Source organism: Mustela nigripes, chromosome 13, assembly GCF_022355385.1.
Source record: "Mustela nigripes isolate SB6536 chromosome 13, MUSNIG.SB6536, whole genome shotgun sequence".
Taxonomy (NCBI): domain Eukaryota; kingdom Metazoa; phylum Chordata; class Mammalia; order Carnivora; family Mustelidae; genus Mustela; species Mustela nigripes.
Genome location: NC_081569.1, coordinates 61,412,959 through 61,432,777, shown reverse-complemented (window position 1 = coordinate 61,432,777; position 19,819 = coordinate 61,412,959). Strand labels below are relative to the sequence as shown.

Here is a 19,819-nt window from a genome sequence, read left to right as displayed (position 1 = left end):
TATAAAGAAGTAGACACAGTCCCCTGCTCCATCATCACCTTGACCGAATGCAAGGAGTAAAGGAGAAAAAAAAGGAAGATCCCAAATTGGACCCAAGAGTCAGCAAGATAGCCTTCCACTTGCTTACCAGTTGGAAGATAGGGTCAGGAAGCTTACTTTGGGTGGCAGGACGGGTGGGAGGGAGAAGGAAGAAGCGTGTAGGAACCGAGTCTGGTGTGAGGAGACATGAGATGAAGGGGGTGGCAGAACAAACACAAAAAGATGTACGTGGATAGCCAGGGTCTAAAGAGCAGGTGAAAAACGAGGCTGAGATTCTTACTTGGAAGATATCACCAAAGCAGCAAGAGTTGCCACTCAGATTAGGAGAAGGTAAAAGCCTGAGTCTTAGATCTCACCTAAGAGAAAGAAGAGTAGTCAAAAGAGGGAAAAGGTAGGGAAAAAAAAAAAAAAGAGAGAGGTGGGAAAAGTGGTGGGGAAGAGAGGAGTAGGCAAATCTTTCCATTTCAGACTGAGAAACTGAGGCCCTGGGAAGTAAAGAACACCTCCTGAGCAACAAGGCAGAACCCTCGGTCAATGATCTCAGGAGACCACTGTTGGCTGTACCTGTGTAGGTGGGGAAAGTACAGGCTGCAGAGCCTTCGGAGGCTCAAAGAACTGCAACCTGTCCGTCTGCTTCCACGTTGAGGCCCTGGTACCATGGCATCAGTGCTGGGTACCCGGTGTGGGGGCTTTTGGGTGCAGTCATCCTGGATCCAGCACAATGCCGTGGGCCGCTCCAGTCCCTTCTGGGCCTCCAGCAGCCTCTGCTTGTTGATGATTCTCTCTAGCTGGAAGAAGGCCTTTCTTCGCCTGATGTCCCGCCGTGCTGCCCGAAGTACTTTCCGGCACCCAAATTGCAGTCGCACCTCCCTCTTCTGGCTTCGGACCAGTGGGGATAGTGGAGTCTCAGGATCTGCCTGAAGCCAAGCACCAGGTGGCACACAGGCCTTGAGTTCTTTCTCTGCCACGTGGTCTTGCTGCTGCTGCAAGCCAGCTAGCCAAGTTTCTTCTCTGAAGAGCCACTCCTGCTCTGGGAACCAAAGACACCTGTGAGAGAAAGTCAGCACCTCCCTCCCTGCCTGTGCAGCCTAGACTCAGACAATTCTGGCTGTGGCTGGACATTAATGGAGGCAAAATGCTGGCCAGGCACCCAGCACTTGAGAGCTACCCAGCCCCCTTACCACAGGGCTAGGGAAGGAAGCCCCCAGGTTTTAGCACATGCTGGCGCAGGCAGCAAAGCATGGATAAAATGTGCATGTGAGGAGAGAGCAGGGGGCCCATCACTCCGAGGGACAGTAAGGAAGCTAGCTTCCTTATTCTTGCTTCTAGCCCCTCATAAGAGCCTCTGGTTTCTAAAAGAGGGGAGAGAACACCTAATACCAAAGATTCCATCATATCACAAAGAAAACAAAGGAGAGAATACAGAAGGATGTGGAAGCATGAAAATGAAGAGATGAGAAGGTGAAGCAGACATGGTGAGCAGTGGGCACCTACTGTCTTTAATTTGCCGGCTGATGTGCGCCTGGTCCAACTCCAGATCCTGCTTGGCTCTAATCTGTCCTGCTAGGATTCGCTGCCTCAAATCCCCCACGTAGTGCTGCTGCTGAATCTGGGCCCTGCGGGGCGCCTCTCCAGCCCTCTGTGGCTGGTGGTCCTCGTCACTCTGCTCTTCCAGCACTCTCCTATCACAGAGGGGCCGGGGTTACCCAAGTGAAATGCAAACCCAGTTCAGGACAAACCAGTGGCAGTCTAAGCCTTCCTGAGAGCCCTGAATTCAACAGAGCAGAGAGGGCTTTGAACTTCTGGCAACTTGGGACACACAGGCATGCTGTCACAGGCAGTTCATGATGTCACAGTGCAGGAGGTGAGAATGGTCTTTAGACTAGCATATTCTTAGACTGTGAGTTGACCAGAAACACAGGTTCATTCTGGTTAAGGAAAATGACCAGGAAAGTAAAGCAGCTTTAAAAAACACAAACATTTTAATTAAATCAAGAATCTTTGTCCTTTAAAAAAAGAATTAAAAACTTAAAACCTGCTGGAAACAGTAGAACAGAAGCTCCAACAAACACTGAGGGAACACAAAGTCTCCTACATGTTCAGAGATTGTGACTCTATCTCCATTTTATGAAACAGAAACCCTCTGTGAGCTGGGAGTAGGAGACAGCCAATACAGAGAAGAGAGAATTTATATGTACACCACACCTGTGTGTGTGGCTGGAGACCCGGAGGAGAGCTGGTCTTCACTCGAGGGCAGTTCTCAGTGAATGAGCCCAAGAATAGGGTTCAAGAGTTTTAGACTTCTATCATGACTTTCAGAGATACACACTGAAATACTTACTGGTGAAACAGTCTGGGATTTATTTAAACCCAGCTGGGGGAGAACAGGGGAGAGTGGAAAGGGAGTGAGTGAGGATATAAATGAAACAAGATTAGCCATGCTTTGATGACTGGTTGTGTATTTGGAATTGTCCAGAATACAAAGTTTGAAAAGAATTCTAGATTGCAGTCATGCTTTATACTGCAGGTTCCTGTGTGGCCATGGATGAGATACAGTCTTCCTCTGAAGACTGACAGCTTCTACCTGTAATGGCTTTTCCCTTGGTCACACATGGCCTCTTTTGCAAGGACCTCACAGCAGGGTCTCTCCATCTCTGTCATTTGGGTTTCTAAAGGAGTCAACTGCATGGGCCTTCTGGGTTGTAGAAATAGGGTGTGACTGGGAGGGATTGGGTTGTAGGAGTAGGGTGTGTCGTGGGCTAACAAAAAAGACCCAATCTGCTCTCCTTTCACCAGCCCTTAGCCTTCATTCCAGTCCCAGGATGCCAAGCCTCTTCAAGGCCCACTTAATGACTTGACACTAGATAGTCTGAGCAGTAGTACTCTAGGGGGTTCATTTACCTGGCTTACATTTATTACTTTGTAGAACAGAATGAAATCACAGAGGCGTATCAAAGCAGAGGTCCATAAACAATAGCCTGTGAGCCAAATGTGGTCCACTGCCTGTTTTTGTAAATAAACTGTTACTGGAAAATTCATTCACTTATGTACTATCTAGGCTGCTTGAGGAGCTGCACACAAATTTATGGCCCACAAATACTAAAATACTATCTAGCCCTTTACAGAAAGTTTGCTGCCTCTGTCGTAGAAGAGATTGTGATTTTTTAATACAGCCTTCAGAGGAGAGTGAAGGATAAATGGGGGAGGGGCAGAGTATGGGTAGGAGGTAGCAATCTCTTCCCTGGGAAGGAGGCTATGAGGTGACTCAATCTACAATGGGTCCAAGGACGTGGGACAGGCCCAGATATTGAGTATGCTCTGGGGAAAACTGGTGCTGACTGCTGTGGCCAAAAGGCCAAATACACACAATGGAATGTACAGAAAAGAGGAAAGGCACCCTTTGTCACATGTGAGGCAAAAGACTAGGGACAGCAATTAGGACGAAAACCAGTTAACACCAAACAGTTAGAAAAGGCTGCTGATGGGAAACATTTTGTACATGCATTACTGCTCCAAATTTTGTCTGACCACAGATATGGCTGAATTACAAACATGACCATTAAAGACTCTTAGAAGAACCCAGCTAAAGCTCAGAACATCAGATGCAAAGAGCAGGAAGGGCATCTTTATTTTTAATTCCCAGATGGTATTCACAACTTCCTCCTCTCCCTGTCTCCCAAATCCTCATATTCACAATTTGCTTCTCCAGAGTAGACAACTCCCTCTACCCCTCCCCCAGCAGCTAGCCAGTCACCTTCTGCAGACCCAGTGCAGCTTGCTTCCCAGCACCAACAAGACCTGCAAGGGGAAGCTGTTTGGAATGAGCACCAGAGACACAGCACATTCACCCGAGATGCCACATGCCAATAGACTGAAAAACGGCTCCTGAGCTAAGCACATCAGTCAGATGTGCTTTTCCACCCAGAAAACAGGTGGAAAAAAAAAAATACCAACCTCATGTTACACATCTGGGTAGATTATTACTGGCGAGTCTTCAGTTACCTGCCAGCCAAGGACCTTTATCAGATGACTGCCCTTCATCTTGGGTGGCTCCAGCATCTCCCTGCTGCTTGCTGGACTCCACCACATCCTCCCGAACCTTCTCTCCCAGCCCTCCCAGCTGCTTTGAGGCCTGACAGCTTCTGCAGCAGTGTGTACTCACTGAGGTGGCAGTGGCAGTAGCAACAGGGTCTCCCAGGCTCTAAGCACTTATCGTCAAGCCCCCCAAATTCCAAAGGGGAAAATGCAACAGTTTTCAAGGACAAACTCCTCTCTGGTCTACATCACTACTGCAAAGGGAAAAAAGAGGCAGGCTGGCCAATCTCCTCTGGCTCTGGAGTTGGCTCCAGCTTTGCAGGCTCTCCATGAGTGCTCCTCCAGAGAGAAAAACGAGGGAAGAAAATTCTAGGACAAAGAGAGGCTTTAGAGCCCACCCCACCGGAACAGATGAGACTCTCATGGAGACACAGTCACGAACCGAGTCTGGGAGCCCAGCTGACAACATACAGTTTTCTCCTCTCTCCTGGGTTCTCTCCACCAGGCCCCATTCCACCTCACTTCCACCAGGGCTTGGCACACAGATGCTAGCTACTGGAGCTGCGTAGGACCGCAGGCTCCTGGAGCTGGTGCTAAAGACTGGAGGCAGCGAGTGGGAGAGGCCTGAATTCTCCAATCTCTCTCTGTCCTCTCCAAATGAAAGGGTGCATTCTTGGTGTTGCTGAAAGGTCATGTCAGTGCCCATGGGCTATCGAGCTGAAAAGACTTTAAAAAGGCAGTGTTCTCTAGAGTGGATGGGTCAGTTGGGACAAGGTGGGAGGCATGAAAATGAAAGGGAGGCTGTGTACCTGGACAGCTCTACACAGGGGCCTCTAGCCACAGGGCTGGCAGCATCAGGTAGCAGGCAAAGCACTCTGTGTGTACTTGCTCTTTCAAAACCTATCACACAGATCTCTTGGAGACAGATGGTGGTATTCTTACTTAGGGTGAGCCAACAGACTTGGAGACTCAGTAACTTGCCCAGGGCCACAGAGCTTTTATTTCAGAAAATCAGGACATCAGGCTGCCTGGGTGGCTCAGTCAGCTGGGCGACTGCCTTCAGCTCAGGTCATGATCCCGGGGTCCTGGGATCAAACCCCATGTCAGGCTCCATGCTCAGCGGGGAGCCTGCTTCTCCCTCTCCCTCTGCCTGCTACTCTGCCTGTTTGTGTTCTCTGTCTGTCATATAAATAAGTAAAATTTCTTCAAAAAAAAAAAAGAAAGAAAGAAAGAAAGAAATTCAGGATGTGATGCAGCTTTATCCAACTCCAATACGACTTTTCAATACCACAGCTCGTTAACTTGCAGAGCTGTTCCCTATATACCTGTGAACTCTGGGAAAGACAGAGCTCCAGTGTATCTTCCCAGCAGAAACCTGACCTAAGACAAGGCCTCCTTTCATGACTGTACTCTGACAAAACAAAAGCTCCAGCTGCCCCTTAATCCACCTTGGCCTTGATACACTCCAGTTGTGTCACCTCTCCCAGCTTCCCTATCACCCCACAGAGTCCTCTGTCATGCAATACTGGGGCAATCTTGCCTTCAACTCTGCCTCATCCTTGGTCCTTAGCAGCCCACATGTGAGGACTTGCCTGCTGTTTATGCTCTCTGCATCACAGCACTTCTGCTCCTATGTCTAATGTCCCTCACCACCAAGATCAGACCCAAGACTGTCGTTAGCTGCCAGCAAATACTCCTGGCCTGAGAACAGAGCAGCTATATCTCTCGAAGGCACCAGGGGAAAGGGCCATCAGAACCCCCCAGAGCTCCATGTTCATGATGCTGGGCAGCCTCCCGATACCAGTGGTCTCACAGACACTGAGTCTCCTGCTGGCATTTTCTATAGAGCGTCCCCAGGTCAGAGACTACTTTGACTTACAGGAAAGATACCCTTTTCCCAGTATCTGACTTATGAGACATGTAGATCTGGGAAGGGCATTCTATGTAGAATGGATCAATGACTATGAAGAAGAAAAGTGGTTGCCACCAATCACATAGAAAATTCTGACTCCAAGCTTCCATGGTCACAATGCAGGCGAAGTGGGTTTGAGAGGGTAGAGTCCTGAGATATTTGCACATTGTTCCAGGGGTTTCTGACCCTCTTATGTGTAGTTCGGGACCCTTGGTATTGAGGGAAAAAAAGGATTCTGAGTCCCACACTTTCTTTAAACACCTAGAGGAAGCCATAGTCCTGGAAGTTGACACACGCTATGAGCTCACAGGCAGTCCAGAATTTAAAGGGGAACACAGGGAGGTAAGTTCAGAAGCAGTTTCAAAGATATGTGTGAACAAGTCACATTCAAATCCTGACAGAAGAAAGCAGCCATAGTAAATATCAAATGATATACTCCTTCCAGTGATGAAGAAAGTTACAATACTGAACAGGAAATGAATGAGGGCCAAGACTGCTTCCTTGCCAAAAACAAGCTAAGCAGCTAGCTCGGTTCCCCTCAGTCACTTGTGCAGGCCTCACTCAGAGCTTGGCTACTACACTCACCTCCCTTATCCAGCTCCATGTTGTAAGAGACCAAGAAGTAAGAACAGTAGGTTCCACAGTGGAAGGAGCACATGTTTCTCACCTTTTCTTCCAAAGCAAAGGGCAGAGACCCAACCGGGAGGCGGTGACATCTCCATCCAAGTCCAACCATTCCAAAGAGCCACTGCCACCGAGAGCCTCTCCGACCTGGGAACAAGGAAGAAAGCGGTGAGGCTGCTCTCACCACCCCCAACTCAAGAGAATGAGACAAAGCTCAACCTTGTCCCTCAAAAAGGAGAAGCAGGGAGGCTGGCAGCCAACTTGAAATCGCAGCACACTCACCTGCCTTCTCTGCCGCAGGACAGCGGCTTCTGCAGGGTGGTTGAATCGGAACTTCTGTGCTTTCCCCAGGGTTATGACTGCTCCTGTGACAGAGACAGGTAAGAATTAACCAACAGCTCACATTCTGAGTGTGTATTACAAGTAGGGCGCCCTTCGGGAAGACAAAATCCTGCCCTCAACAAGTGGATAACTTAGGTCTGAGTCAGAGTCACTGGATATTGCACAGCATACGTACTGAATTAACAAAATGAAGAGGAAGAGTTCTGCTACTCCAACGGAAAGCAAAATGAGTTCCTGGTGGAATAGTGAGGGAATGCTTAACATTAGATTAACAACAGTAGCAATAGTAATAGAGTAACAATAGTAGTAATAGTAATAATGATAATGAGAATTCACTGGGTGCCAAGAACACTGTGAAGAACATCACATGAACTAGCTCATTCCATCCTCACAATAATCCTCTTACAGCTGTTTTACAGATGAGCAAACTGAGGTTCCAAAACTTTCCCAAGGACACAGTTACAAATTTCAGACAGTCCTTCTCCTCCCTGACAGCCTGGAATTCAGGCTTCTTTGTTTATGGGAAGAGGATGGTATTAGGAAACCTTCACATCTCTGAGCGCAGAGGCTGGTTTTCCCGTCTTTAAAGTCTGCTTCCCTGGGCTCTCTGGGTTTGGCCCATGAAAAAGGTGGGAGTCCATCCCTCATCCTGGCATAAATAGAGTTATAAGCAGTTTTACCTTGGGTTAAACGACAGGAGGCAGTGACCTCCCGGCCATTGACTGTGCAGCGGGCCCCCCGGGCAGGTCGCAGAATGACTACCCCACAGGCACTGGTGATAGTGCAGTGGTCTCTCTCAATCCATTGCCCCTGTAGGACTATACAAGAGATGGGGGTCAATGGGGTGGGAGACAACCCAGGGAAACACCCCTTCTATGAAATCAGAATCGACACCTGGAAGATCTTACATTATGGTAAGAGAGGAAGAGCCACCACCTGAAACCACCCAGACCTGGATCCTCCCACCATGTGGGTCTCCTCCTATCATGTCCCTGACCCACAACCACAACACTGAAGCAAAACAGGAACAGCCCCTTGATCTTCAAAGATTCCTCCTCTCAGATTCCTCTAAAGAGACAGTTCAGGCATGAGTCATGAGTACCTGCCACAGAGTCAGACCCAAATGTTCTATCACTTACCAATGTCCTGTTCCTGGTCTGAGTCAATCCTTCCTATTTTTGTTGTCCCCTCCTAAAGGAAAAAAACAAATCTTTTTAAACAAGAATCAAAAGGGACACAGCCTGCCCCCAAAGCAGAGTCCACTTGTTGGAGTGTTATCACTGTCTTCCCATACCACTCTGGCATTTTCCACACCAGTTCTCAACTTTGGTCCAGGCTGTTCTGACTGCTCTGCCCACTCACTGCAGCCCAGGAAGCCTCTGAGAAGGCAGTGGGGGGGGGGGGGTATAAAAAAGCAGCACCAGTTCTTTGCAAAGTCAACAAGTATTGGCAAACTCCCTTCTGTCCCATAGCCTTAGGGAACAGCCATGACCGTTGGTCAGAGATTCTCTAGTCTGAGGAAGTGGGCACACAGGCAGAACTCTCCTCCAGGGACTAAGGTTGGTGTGGTTTAAGTTTAGTCCATTTAATCTCAAAGAGGCACATGTTCTATGAAGATGTATGGAAGCACAGGATCTTTACCTTCTTGGTCGACAGATGAAGTTCAACAGACACCAGATTCTAAGAAGGGTAAAACACAAATAGGAGAAAAGCGTATCTAGAATCAAAAAGGACTGGAAGAGTATACAAGAGGAAGGGAAACTGGAGTTAGCATAAAGGAATCACTGGGTTAGTAGAAAACAGGCCTTCTGGCGCGTGGATTATGGCAATTCTTTTAAGAATACATGCCTCTGTTTGTGGAAGGCAACAACATGACAAATGCTGAGTTTAGATACATGTTTATCATGTACTGAATAACCAGTCACTATGTCCCAGGCATTGCGCTGAATGCTTTATAGACATCTCTTATTTAATCCTGAAACAACCTAAAATAGTTATTATCCCCCTTTTTATATATGAAGAATCTGAAGCTGATGGGGAAAGTTGCCTATGGAACCCATATACTAAATAGGAGAGCCATGGCTAGAATTGATGTTTCTCTGGGCCTGAGCCCATGTTTGCCTATCCTCACCGCACCACCACCTCCCTGGTAGCTGATGTTTTTGAAGTGACCAGAGAGTTCCCCACTAGGTTTCACCATTAGTAGTCAGAAATGGGCGGTCCCTGCAGCTCCCCCAAAATAGCTGGTGTAAAGGCAGTTTCCTCGAATAAATGAACGAGACTATGACCTTACTGGGCTTGCACACGCAGACAATCAGAGCCCCACCTTTTCTGCTCAGCCACTGAGGACCACACAATCAAATGGACGTTGGCCCCTACAAACACTATGAAACAAAACTGAGGAAAAGGGGTTAAGACCCCTCCTACCAGTTTCTGGTCAGCCCTGATGATGAAATGCATTCCTTACAAAAAGATAAGGTCACAGCCTATCACAACTCCTACATCTACAGGGCAGAAACCATCACAAATCCCAACGGCATTCTCATTTTACAAGGACTTAGTTGATGTCTGTGCTTGCTGCCCCCTCTGCTTATTTATGTAGGAAGAATTAATGGCACAGGGCAGTTATGAGAATGAAGTCCAGGATACCACTAACCTGTGCTCTACCCACCCTTCCCTCTGTCCTCTTCCCACCCAAGGTACTTGGGAAGTACCCAAGGTGACCAAAGGGAAAAGAGCTTCCTGAGCATTGCTAGGGATTAGTTCCATGTCTTTAACCAAGACAGCAATGCAAACACACAGAGAATCTTGAGCAATTACTGCTATACCATTGCCCAAACCAGGATCTAAACAAACAAAAAGAGAGAAACTGGGTACATAAAATGCAGAAATGCCAGGATTAGAACTGGACTGAACCCTCACCCTTCAGGTTCACTGGAAATGCATCAAGGAGGGGTCACCACCACCAGCGCACACAGACTCTGCAATGAAAACCAGCACTCCTACATTCGGAGGAGGCCTGCACCCATCTCTCGCCTGATTCAATCTCAGTCCTGTCCTTTAACCCTCTGATGCCACCCTGAGCTCCACCACTTGAATTCTAGTTTCATCTGCTGGCTCCACATCCAACCAATACAGCAGATCAGTTCTACTCAAATAGTAACCATTTTTTTTCTTTTTTTTTTGAAAATGGCAACAAAGCTTTAATAAAGAGCAACAAAAAAAGCACCAACTAAATGCAAGAGGGGACATCTAAGAAGACTGATGATATAAGTCCCTTCTAATAAAACTTGTAAGAAGTCAGGGGGTATGACAAGGCCCATCTTATAATTCAGGGAATAAAAGTACAAAAATAAAAATCCCAAAACCACATTAGAAAGGAGAAAGGTGAGATTACCCAGGACATGGAGCTGCTCATTCTTTTCCCTGTTCTTATATATGAGAGAGGTAAACATAATATCCTGGGCCTGAAAACACCAAAGTTAGAGTTTAAGCCTTTTTTTTTTTTTTTTTTTTTTTATGGCTGTGGAATCAATTTAATATAAGGATGATGTGGTCAAAACATCATACACTCATAAGTGCCCACCCTTAGGGATTACTGCCCCCGTCTCAGTTCTTCAGACAGAGTGAGGCCAAAGAGAACTGGAGAAACTGCTGGGCAATGCAGAGGAACTGTTTCCTCTATTTCAACAAATCCCCTGATGCTCAAGACACAGAGCATCTCAGAAGAGTTTCATGCACTCTATGAATATGGTCAGATACCAGATGTAAGAGGAGGATGGTGTCACTTAAATAGTAACCATTTTAATCCACCTGGTCTTTTCCTAACCTCCAACTTATCCCCTTGGTTCTGCTTAATAGAAGAATTGATAGCCTTTGGTATTTAGATCTGTTTTTTAGGTAACAGCCACTTCTGCCTGAGGCATTTTCACTGAGCTAATTTACATTCACCGTGTTGAAAATGAGCTACTTTAATTTTTTGAGAGGCTTGGTCCCTGATATGGACCCTGAGGGCTCATCCTAAAATGAGCTCTCTTAACATCTCACTACCAGATATACTACAGCGTTAGGAGCCTGAGTTCTCCAGGGGTAAGAGCAGCATTATGTATCTCCCATAAACTCTGTTCCTTTCAATTGGCAGCTGGGAGCAATTCGGAGAATGAAGATTCGATTTGCAGTGAGCATAGGGATTTTGGCCACATAAAGTATGTTCTGCCAACCACAGGGATTGTCCTTCTACGGAGACACAAACATTTTGATAAGGACAGGATATGATGTACCTACCACTGGGGACTGACTCTCAAAATGCTTCATTTAGAAATGGTGACCTGCCTCTCTGTGACAAAGAACCAGGTGATCCAGGCCTTGGAAGGCAGGAGCTTCCCCCCCTTGTTCCAAATGGCTGGTGGTGTGCCCTCCCTCACCGTGCTGGCCCACCAGCTCTTTGGGCTCTCCCTCATGCTTTCTTTAAGCTTTCTGCATCTACTTTCATTCTCCTCTCTTCTTTCCCTGGTAAACCTAGTAACGGAGAAGCAGGAGGTACACTTTTTGTTGACTTGAGAGTTGAGAAGTGGGGAGGTGTTAGAAGGAAACTGTTTTAGATCTTGATTCCCCCTGTAGCCTCTGAAAGCTGTCTGTGAGCAGAGCTCTGGAGTGCCCATGGGATTTCGAGGTTAGGATTTCACTTCCATTCCTGCACTCTTGTGCTTCGGGAAGTCAGAAAAGGAATATAAGCAGCATCTTTCTTACTTTAAAATGAGGAGATTAAATCACAGAGAATCAAAGTAAGTTATATAACAGCAGCAGTGGCAGCCACAGAAAAACAAATAATTATTCTGATTTCCAATCTTCTGCTCTAATTATACAAAAGCAAATGAATCATAATTGGTTGGCTAGCCCAGTTTCCTGAGGGCAAACCTGAAGGCAGCTTTGTGGCAACTGGCTCAATTCACAGATGTGTAGCTGCTGCCCTTGACTTCTCCCTTTTTGACCTCTGGGACCAGTGGCTCAGGAAAAGAGGGAATGCACCAGCCTGCTCACCTTAAGGTGATAGAGCACGACACCTGTGCTGAGTACGTCGTCTTCCAAGGCCATTAGATGGGGCAGGCTGGAGTCAATGACCACACCAGCCCTCCTCCTGTTGATGTCCACTCTGTAATGTTCCATAAGGGCCTTCCACTCGTTCCACTTCTGGGTCCAGTCTTTAGTCAGCTGGTCTATCTGCAGAGATGGAGGAGGTGGTTTTAGGCACCACCCCGCCCATGGAGCAGACTTAAGGTCAGAAACCATCCTGGCTTGATTCCTCGTGGCATTCCTTCCTCACTTTTCCTCACTGTTACAATTCAAAGCTCCACAGAGGCCATTGCACCTCCTCTGTGAGCTGTTTTCTAACATTTCTCCAATATGCAAGTGTTACTTTTATAAATAGAAACTCCCTCAGTAAATGTTATTTTTAAAGTTTTCTGCAACAAGCATGTATTGTTTCTATAACTTGACAAAAATGCCATAAATTTTTTTTATTAATTGAGATGTTAGTTATATGTTTATAATTTCCCTTTCCCTATTCCTCTTCTGTGTGATTCATACTGTGAGATCAAGTTCTACATCAGGCTCCATAGTGGGTGTGGAGCCTGCTTAAGAGTCTCTCTCTCCCTCTGCTTCTATCCACTCCCTTAAAAAAATAGATGATAGAGATAGACAGATAGATAGGTAGATATATACAGCAAGTTACAGGCCTTAAGATAAGGCCACCTGGGGAACATGAATGAACAATGTTGAACATAAGGTGCTTTTCTCTTCTTTTGGTGGAAATGGTGGAAATGGATGCCCAGGCAGGAGAGTTATCCTGGGAATGGAAGAACTGAGGAAGCAAGAAAAGGACCTGAAAGACAAGTACTTCTCTCGTAAAAGGGATACTTGAGAAAAAAAAAAGTATGTCAAGTTTAGGTACAAGTGTTTTACATACCTCAGAAATGTTATTTTTAATGTTATACTCACTGAGTTGAAGTTTGCAAAGAATGAGACTACAGGGTACCCATGAAGGGCTGAGTTGGATGAAGACCTGGCAGAGGTGAGCAGCAACACACTCTGGCTTACAGTTTAGCCTGCCTGCTCAGCTACCTGGAGGTACCACTGAACACACCTCCCCTTCTGGCTGGCTTTCATCACCTACCTCCCTTACTGCCTAAGGTCAAAGGCCAGCAAGTGGCAGATTCAAACCCAGATCTGCCAGAATGTATAATGTAAAACTGCTAATGAGCTTGGAATGATTTTGACTCTGTACTTCATCTTTTATATATACAGGAGTGATATTTTCCTTTTTCTTTCTTTTTTTTTAATTTATTTTTTCAGTGTTCCAAGATTCATTGTTTATGTACCACACTCAGTGCTCCATACAATACATGCCCTCCTTAATGCCCATCACCAGGTTCATCCATCCCCCCCAACCCCCTCCCTTCCAAAACCCTGTTTGTTTTTTCTGAACCAAAAATCAGAATGTATATTTAAGCATTGAATTTTTGAGAAATGTCTGGATATGTGATGTAGTCCTAACATTTAGTTTGGGTAACAAAATACTGACATATCCAGGATACTTTATAATGTATAATGATGGTGCAATAGAATACTGGGAATTGGGACATTTGGGTTGTGGTATCTAAATGTAACCTGTCACCAAATAATGCCTGCCACTTCTTCCTTGTAAGTGCCTCCAGAAATCACCATTTAATCTAACCTTCCTAGATGTCTTGTCCTCACCTTCATGGAGTCACAAAATTAGTCTCTTTCCTAGTTGATCTCTGTGCTTCCAATTCATCCTACACACAACTGTCATATTAATTTCCCAAGATATACCTTTATTATGTCACTAACCTGGTTCAAGAATCCATGATTAATACTGTGAATGTCAAGTTCAAACCTCCTAAACTGGCCCTAACCTCACCTCTACCACTCTCTGCCATGAATATATATTCTCATCCACTCGGTCTTCCTCACACTGTGGGCTTCCACATGGCTGCCCACATCAGTTCATTCTTTCAGTTCCATGGTCTTGCTAAGATTATCCCACCTTCATCCCAAATGCCTAACCCTTTCTTCCTATCTAACACACTCTACCAATCTTTCAAGATCTAGTTCAAGTTCTCTAGCCTTCAGCCACATCACTGTGATGCTGATCCTGAAAATTCCAAGCCATAATGATTTCTTCCTTCCTTAAGCTCTTTTTATATAACACATGTAGTTCATTACATTTAACCATTCTCTAAATGTGTTTCCAAATAGAGTTCCAAATAGAACTTCTTTTTCTCTCTTGAAGCATCATGCTGAACACCTATTTGGTGCTCAGTGAACACATGTCAGTCAGTTCATTTACTGACTGGAAAATAATTTTTTTCCTAGGCTACTGTCCCTATCCAAAGGAAGTTATCATGAACCCCTAAGAGAACAAAACAAAGAAAGCCAGTTACCAGCCCCTAAGGTAAACTCACTCTCCACTCAAAGCTCAGTGAATACCAAAACTGTCTCTAAATTAGATAGAACCTCTCTGTCCTCACAAGGGAGCAGCCATGACTCAGGAATAATGGAGGGAAAGGAGATCTACTACCAAGGTGATGCAAAGCATAATTCAGTCCATCCAATTCACCCACCTTCAATTCATTCTGGAGAACCAACTCCTTCAGATTCTCATCCTTTTCCTCATTCGATGGACAGTAGTTTCTCTGCATAAAGAGAGAGATGTGCGATGTGGGTCTCATCCTTATTCTTATGAAGGAAGATAGGGGTAGATAAAGACTTTATCATTAAAATCAGAAACAAATCAGAAACTAAAATACTGGGGATCATATTAGTACAAAGAAAAAAAATTCAAAGAAATTTTTCTGGAGGGCCCCATTCCCTGAATCCACCTACACACAGAAGGAGGGCCATTTAGGCAAATGCCCTTTGGAAAACAAAGATGATATAGTGGGGATGCCCACCCCATCTGAAACTACTCATGTCTTGTCTTTGTTCCTGCCTCTGTTCTACAAGTGTACCTTAATTGAAAACATGGAATGCAGCAGGGCTCAGATTTTATGCAGAAGAAAAGCAGGTTTGGGGGAACAGAAAAGTTCTAAGTGCCAGAATACCAGTTCGAAGCTCAGCAGCATGGCTTTGAGTCTTCCAATCTCTTCCCTGAGTTCTCTGATCAGTTTTATATTTGCATCCTGAAACACAAAGAACTTGGTTTCACAAAGACTGATATCAGGCCCCCAAAAGCTCTAAGATGCTACACAGAAATAGTTTGGAAAAAGTGGTTTATTACTTTGGAGTAACTTCTGAGGCAGTCTTCTCAAAGTATGGTCCCAGAACCACATCACCTCCACCTACGAACTTGTTAGAAATGCAAATTCTGCACCCGCAATGTACTTAACTAGAAAATCTTGAGGGCTCGGGCCTACCTGTGGTGTAACCAACCCTCCAGGAGGTGAGCAGGAGGGTGACAGGTAACACCAGTGCCAGCGCACGTGTGGGTAGTAGATGTTCATCTTCCTGCAGTGCAACCACATTTAGTACCTACCTAATCACATGGCCCTTTAGAACAGTCCACAGACAGGCTATATAGGCTTGGCCACCAGTTTGTGATCCCTTCCCTGAAACTCTTTGCTGAAATTGCAAAGCACATAAGGAATTTTTTAAAGTTTCTCACTATTACTCAACTTTTCAAAATGAGTGAGTTCCTTATATGCCCCTTTTAGACTGAAACAGAGAACTCACTGCAGTTTGCACAGAAATAAATAAAATACAACCATGCATCCATGTAAACTCAAAATAAAAGCAGAAAACACAAAAAATTTTAAGTGATCTCCCTTAGGGTGGCAGTGGTACACCAGAGATCTTAAAAGGAATGGTCTCAAAGAAATATCTAAAATAATTTTAAAAGGTAACTGAATGAAGTCAGTAGAGATATGAGAGAAGGGTATGACACCGAAAGAAAGAATTCCACTCTGTCTTCATTTGGCAAGGTCAGGCAAGTTGGGGTGAGGGTGAAGGGAGAGAAAAAAAAGAAAGAAAGAAGGAAGACAAGAGGAGGGAAGGAAGGGAGGAAGGAAAGAAAAGAGAGAGAGAGAGAGAGAGGAAGGAAGGAAGAAATTAATTTTAAAAATGAGAGACTAAAAGAAGTTAGTGTAAATGATACCAGACCAAGACTTCAAATGAAGGTCTCACCTCATTTACCCGTGGCTTGTTGATGATGTGTTTGGCATTGGATGCATATCTCAGGGTGCTCATGGTCTCACTGTAGCAAGTGTGTGCAGGAGACACAGCTGAGGTAGAAGGAGAAAGTTAGAAACCACGCCAAGCCCTTCCAACCCAGCCTGTAACCACATGCCTTACTGCTACCGTCCATGCTATATCATGAGACCCTTAATGAAAGGGGTGGTCACAGCCCTTTCTCTGAGGCAGAGTACTAGTCCCAACAAGATCTAGCATCCCACTCACTAGCAACCATGATAGTTTTGGAGTTGCCCCCAAGACTGTCCTTCAGCAGCCAGGTCAACACGGAGTCCCGGTACGGGATGTAAGACTGCCTCCGGGAGGACCCCACTCCACTGCTGGTCCCAGACAGAGAGCTAGGAATCCCACTGTCACCACCATCACTGGCTGCACTGTTGAGGCTCTGGCAGCTGCTGAATGCTTGAGAATTCTGGGCTTTAAAGACAACAAAATAATAAAAGTGGAAGAAGAAAGGAATTGTGAAACACGTGCATTAAAACAATGGCCGAAGAACACAAATTTAAGTATCACACTTTGTAATCCCTCTCTGCATGACAGAATAGTACAAATTTCAATCCTGAATTAGCCTTTGGACTCAGAACACAGACTGTGACCCACATGATTTTTCAGTCTTCCTTCTTGAAATGAGAGGGTTGGGATGATGACCACACAGGGGTCTCAAGTGCAGACAAAAGAATATCCATTTTTATGGCCTCGGTCAGGAGGTAACTTTATAAAAAGAACCTTGTAAATGTCTACCCCCATTTTCATAAAATGAAAATATGTGAGCTATTTTCCAGGGTCTCCCTCCCATTCTGATAATCATCTATCAGCAAAATACCTAAGGTGGAGATGACAATTCCCAGAGTCACAAGAGACTTGTTGATATTGGCTCCTTCAGTAATGCGGTCCTTACAGTAACTGGGATCTGCTCTTTCACTGAAACAGTCAATGAAAAAAAAATAAAAGCAAAGAAGACACTGTCCTTGAAATGCTGTTGAAAGACACTATCCATTATGCTGTACATTATATTAAAAGCCCACATGATAAATACTTTTTAGAATTCACTACCAGGAAAAGTATTATCATCTTGTAATAAACTGGCATTTCCTCCACTTCTTGGGCAATGGAAATCAAATAGTTCATTATCTTTTTTTAATTTTGGATGCCAGAGCACTTTTAGCTAACTGTAATGCTCATTTACAGTAATGATATTAGCATCAATATACCCAACCTTTGTTTTAATTTCACCTATTAATGGCCTTATGGTATCTGTGTCATTATCTGTCAACGGTCTTAAATTCCTTTTTTAAGTCAATGGGAAATATTAAAAAGTCATACTTCCAGGAGTCTGACACAGTTTCTTCCAGACAGCCCTTCATTTTTCCCCCCAAAATGCCAGAGTTGCAGCTGACAGAGACAATACTTCATTTTTAAGGGAATGATGTACGGTATTAATAATTTAGTAGTTTTAAAATAAGAAAATTTGCTCTATCTCATCTCACACTTTTTTTGTGACATCTCCAAGACTTTCTTCTTTCTGGATATACATGTGACTACAATTTATGCTTTCTTCTAATACTTAGAAGATCATATCTTCTCCTCAATGAAACAGTATTTTAAAAGCTTTCTTTCTTTTTTTTTTTTCCAGTAACATACCGGCACACAATCAATATTAAGACAGAGAAAAAGAAGTGTATTAACTCAGTTACTTCCATTTAGAGCAGTGTTTTTTTGATCTTGGCTATACACTGGAATCACCTGGGGAGCTTCAAAAATCACTGATCTCTGCACTGCCTCTGACCTCACTATTAACACAAGTTATTTGATCAGAGGTGAAACTAAGGCAGAGAATTTTTAAAGGCCCAGGTGATTTTAATAGGCAGCTAAGATTTAGAACCCTTGATATAGATTTTTTTTTTTTTTAGCCCCTGGAAAACTATAATTTCTTAAAATAGCATTAAAATTTTTTTCTTTTGTCATTTTCTCAGGATGATTGAAATGTGAAAAAGGATGGAACAAGTTTATTCCTTGTAAAACGGGCAAGAACAAGGTCATTGCCAAGGGATTAATTCCCCTTGGCTTTGAAATCCTAATTACCTGCCTGCTAGGTCCACAAGGTTGATCTTGCTAGCAATTTCAGAGGGGAGGTTGTTCTCCAGGATTGCCTAAGGGAGAAAACACATTTAAAGTTTGTCATTTGGAAGACAGTGTTTTGGGTTTTTTTCCCCCCTTAGAAGCCCTCCTAAACAAGGTGATATTCTGGACTTTTAGCCAAATCACTCAAGAAATCTGTATTTGAATGTGCCCTGAACCAGATGAGCTCTCAAAGTCTGATAACTCAATGAGTAAGCCCTGAGTTCTTATTTCATTAAAAATATGAGCAGGACTTCCACACAGTAAATCCCCACAAAGTCTTATGAGCACAATTTTCAGAGGTACCAGAAATTTTAATGCGATTTAGCAGGTAAATGCTCAACTCCCCTCTTGGGGGCTGACTCTCATCAGTAGAGATCCACAGTAGGTGTGGGGCCCCTCTCAGGGTTTGCCTCTCCTTAACTGGAGTCACAGCATGTTAACTCACCAGGGCAAGCACTCTACCTATGCTCTCTACTCAGGGGCACCCAGCCCTCAAGAGCAAAACTATTTTTCCTTTTTTTAAAAGAAATTAAGTGTGGGGTTTTGTTGTTCCATTTTATTGTGCATCCATCACCAAAATCCAGTTTTAAAACATTTCCAACAATCCCCTAAATTCCCTCAAGTCAGTTTGCAATCAAGCTCCACTCCCATCCCTATGCCTAGGCAACCACTCATCAACTTTCTATATAAAATGTGTCTTCTCAGGATATCTCATACAAATGGAATTACACAAGGTCTAGCTTCTTTCACTACTTAATTATTTTGAGATTTATCCACAGTGTCGCGTGTATCAAGAATTCACTCCTTTTTTAACACTGAATTGTATTCCACTGTATGAATATACCAGGTTTATTTATCCATTCACCTCTTCATGGACATTTGGGTTATTTCCAGCTTTGAGCAATTACAAATAAAGCTGCCACGAATATTTGAGTACAAGTCTCTATATGGACATACCATTTCTTTTCTCTTGGGGAAAAATAGCTAGGTGTGGTTTTAGATTATAAGGTAGATATATGTTTAAATTGTTAAATTCTCTTCCAAAGTTGTATCACTTTACATTCCAACTGGTAATATAGTGGATGAGAACTCCAGCTCCTATATGTCAGGTCACAAATTAGTATAATCCTCTTTTCAATTCTAGCTGTTTTAAAAAGCAGATAGTGGTATCTCATTTAAATTGCACTCCCTTAATGTTTAGTGATTTATGCATCTTTTCAAGTGCTTAATTGCCATCTGTATATTTTCTTAAGTGTTGATTTAAAACTTTTGTCCACTGTTTTGAGTTGCTTTCTTACTATTGATATAGTTCTATATATATTGTGGATACAATTCCTTTATCAGATGTTTTACATATACATTTTCCCTATCTGTGATTTTTCTTTTTGTTCTCTTAATAACGTCTTTCAAATAAAAGTTTTAAATTTGGATCAATGGTAAATTTCAATTTGTTCTTTTGTTCAGTTTGTATTTTTAGTG

The 19,819-nt window shown here is 44.1% G+C and overlaps 1 protein-coding gene across 1 annotated transcript in view; it reads right to left on the bottom strand.

Moving 5' to 3' along the window:
* Positions 1-19,819, bottom strand: part of STARD9 (StAR related lipid transfer domain containing 9) — a 125,433-nt gene that overhangs the window by 33,115 nt on the left and 72,499 nt on the right. Inside the window, exons 10-22 of the mRNA XM_059372630.1 lie at positions 18,302-18,369; positions 17,043-17,140; positions 16,427-16,636; positions 16,154-16,251; positions 15,076-15,153; positions 14,596-14,667; positions 11,993-12,172; positions 8,092-8,143; positions 7,633-7,770; positions 6,893-6,975; positions 6,654-6,757; positions 1,534-1,721; positions 604-1,069 (exon numbers count right to left, since the gene is read on the bottom strand). Coding sequence (XP_059228613.1) covers positions 604-1,069; positions 1,534-1,721; positions 6,654-6,757; positions 6,893-6,975; positions 7,633-7,770; positions 8,092-8,143; positions 11,993-12,172; positions 14,596-14,667; positions 15,076-15,153; positions 16,154-16,251; positions 16,427-16,636; positions 17,043-17,140; positions 18,302-18,369 — 1,835 coding nt within the window. The remainder of the gene's footprint in view (positions 1-603; positions 1,070-1,533; positions 1,722-6,653; positions 6,758-6,892; positions 6,976-7,632; positions 7,771-8,091; positions 8,144-11,992; positions 12,173-14,595; positions 14,668-15,075; positions 15,154-16,153; positions 16,252-16,426; positions 16,637-17,042; positions 17,141-18,301; positions 18,370-19,819) is intronic.